The sequence below is a fragment of the Schistocerca piceifrons genome, chromosome 6 (assembly GCF_021461385.2).
Source record: "Schistocerca piceifrons isolate TAMUIC-IGC-003096 chromosome 6, iqSchPice1.1, whole genome shotgun sequence".
In the NCBI taxonomy this organism is placed as follows: Eukaryota; Metazoa; Arthropoda; class Insecta; order Orthoptera; family Acrididae; genus Schistocerca; species Schistocerca piceifrons.
Window position 1 is genome coordinate 228823326 of NC_060143.1, and position 3211 is coordinate 228826536.

At 46.3% G+C, this 3211-nt stretch overlaps 1 protein-coding gene across 1 annotated transcript; it reads right to left on the reverse strand.

Moving 5' to 3' along the window:
* Positions 1–1146: 1146 nt before the first annotated feature.
* Positions 1147–2418, reverse strand: LOC124803247 (RNA polymerase-associated protein LEO1-like). The gene has a single exon (XM_047264429.1). It carries the CDS (start codon positions 2416–2418, stop codon positions 1147–1149), a length of 1272 nt encoding a protein of 423 aa, XP_047120385.1.
* Positions 2419–3211: the final 793 nt, after the last annotated feature.

Sequence of the window (3211 nt, forward strand, 5' to 3'; positions counted from 1 at the left end):
ATGTTACTGTTTTATTTAGAAGAGAACCTGGTCAGAGAAGGATGGTTGGTTGGTTGGTTGTTGGGGTGTTTAAGGGGGACTAGAGAGAAGGATAAATGCTCGAATATGGACCTCTAAATACAGGTTCTCTCCATTGCAAGATTAATTCCAGCACCGGTCCTACCGTACTTATCCTCTCTAGGGATTTTACCGAGGTGGAAAGAAAGGAAAACTGAAACACCGCAACGTAATGCTTATGTATTATTCGCGCAGAATCGTATAGCTACTCCTATCGGAAAATAAAGGGAGGCAAATCCTCCCCATGGCAACATGGCTTCTGTTAACATATTTCAGGAATTCATGACAGTATTCTTACATAAACGAGAAAGATGCTCAATGGAGACGCAGTTAGAATCACAAACAATACGTTGCAAATCTGTCAACTCTCAATATAAGGATGTACGCTTGTATTATAAAGAAATAAGCTACATAGAAGAGGTCAAATTATAGCAATCTTCGCAATGCTCTTTCATCGTCTCTAATCGAACGCTCTGTTGTACGTCTTGTAGCCATTAAATACGCCTCACACTGATTGGTCACAAGTGGGGACAATTGTGAAATGCCACGATACCATCCAGAACGATTAGAGGTAGTAAGCTACAATGATATTGTGGCTGATTATATAACCTTTTCTAACAACTACATCAGACTGTGTCCTTGAGCACTACGTGAAGTGTGCACTCTAGACGTGAAAGTAACAGTTGTTAATGATTACGGTTGTTTGTGTATCACAGACGAAACTCTCGAAGCCACTGACACGAGATTTCCAAATAACTTAATCTGCTCTTAGGGTTTATTAGTGTGTTTTTGATTGCTTGTAAAGGCAGAAAACACAGTCAGTTATAGAATAAACTGAAAGTCAAAAGTACTTTCGGTTCGCCAACAATTTTTGTTGCTGGTGCACACTAAAGAAACGAGACAACAGTCGTAAAATTAATTTTTTTGTTTTAAATAAACCAAAGTTTGCTAACGAAAATTGAAAAATGAAGAACCAGAAACAAAATTGATGTGAACGCAACAGAAAACGAAAACACTGAACGAAAACGAAAACAGTAAACAGAACCAAAACTGAAAACAAGAACTTGAGAAAAATAGAAACTATTTTTTTCATTGGGTGGAAATGGCACCCGAAGGATGGCTGCTGAGACTCTCAGCTGCCTCCCCTTCATAACCTTGCTCCATCTTGGCAGTATCCATTTGAGTCTCCGCTGCCAACTCCTCTATTTCTTCATGGTCTTGGTCCATCCTGTCTTCATCTGTGAGACTGTCAGCTACACTTTCCTGTGATTCGTCACGTGCTTGGTCCATCTTCGCAGCACCAGCGAGTCTCTCAGCTACTCCCTCCTCCACGTCTTCATGTGCTTGTTCCATCCTGTCATCATCTGTGAGACTGTCGGCTACACTCTCCTGTGATTCGTCACGTGCTTGGTCCATCTTCGCAGCACCAGCGAGACTCTCAGCTACTCCCTCCTCCACGTCTTCATGTGCTTGGTCCATCCTGTCATCATCTGTGAGACTGTCAGCTACACTCTCCTGTGATTCGTCACGTGCTTGGTCCATCTTCGCAGCACCAGCGAGTCTCTCAGCTACTCCCTCCTCCACGTCTTCATGTGCTTGTTCCATCCTGTCATCATCTGTGAGACTGTCGGCTACACTCTCCTGTGATTCGTCACGTGCTTGGTTCATCTTCGCAGCACCAGCGAGACTCTCAGTTACTCCCTCTTCCACGTCTTCATGTGCTTGGTCCATCCTGTCATCATTTGTGAGACTGGCAGCTACACTCTCCTGTGATTCGTCACGTGCTTGGTCCATCTTCGCAGCACCAGCGAGACTCTCAGCTACTCCCTCCTCCATGTCTTCATGTGCTTGGTCCATCCTGTCATCATCTGTGAGACTGGCAGCTACACTCTCCTCTGATTCCTCACGCGCTTGGTCCATCTTCGCAGCACCAGCGAGACTCTCAGCTACTCCCTCCTCCATGTCTTCATGTGCTTGGTCCATCCTGTCATCATCTGTGAGACTGTCAGCTACACTCTCCTCTGATTCGTCACGTGCTTGGTCCATCTTCGCAGCACCAGCGAGACTCTCAGCTACTCCCTCCTCCACGTCTTCATGTGCTTGGTCCATCCTGTCATCATCTGTGAGACTGTCAGCTACACTCTCCTCTGATTCGTCACGTGCTTGGTCCATCTTCGCAGCACCAGAGAGACTCTCAGCTACTGCCTCCTCCACGTCTTCATGTGCTTGTTCCATCCTGTCATCATCTGTGAGACTGTCAGCTACACTCTCCTCTGATTCGTCACGCGCTTGGTCCATCTCCGCAGCACCAGCGAGACTGTCAGCTACTGCCTCCTCCACGTCTTCATGTGCTTGGTCCATCCTGTCATCATCAATGAGACTCTCAGCTCCTCCCTCCTCCAGTACATTAGCACACGAAGAAAACTGTCAGTTATAAGCGTTATATGGTTTTGAGATTCACAAGTGGCTCAGAATTCCTTATTTGGTCTTATTCTCTGAATTAATAGTGTTACACAATTGGCCCACAGCGAGTCCAGTCCTCTCAGGACAACCATCTTAACTTTAAACATACACTATGTGATCAAAAGTATCCGGACACCCCCTAAAACATACCTTTTCATATTAGGTGTATTGTGCCGCCACCTACTGCCAGGTACTCCATATAAGCGACCTCAATGGTTATTAGACATCGTGAGACGGCAGAATGTGGCGCTCCGCGGGACTCCCTGACTTCGAACGTGGTTGGTTGATTGGGTGTCATACGTCTATACGAGAGATTTCCACACTCCTAAACATCCCTAGATCCACTGTTTCCGATGTGATAGTAAAGTGGTAACGTGAAGAGACGTCGTGTGTTGACTGAGACCGCCGACAGTTGAAGAGGGTCGTAATGCGTAATATCTATCAGGACCATCACACAAGAATTCCAAACTGCATCAGGATCCACTGCAAGTATTATGACACACCGAGTGAGGTGGCGCAGTGGCTAGCACACTGGACTAGCATTCGGGATGCCGACGGTTCAATCCCGCGTCCGGCCATCCTGATTTAGGTTTTCCGTGATTTCCCTAAATCGCTCCATGCAAATGCCGGGATGGTTCCTTTGAAAGGGCACGGCCGACTTCCTTCCCCGTCCTTCCCTAATCCGATGTGA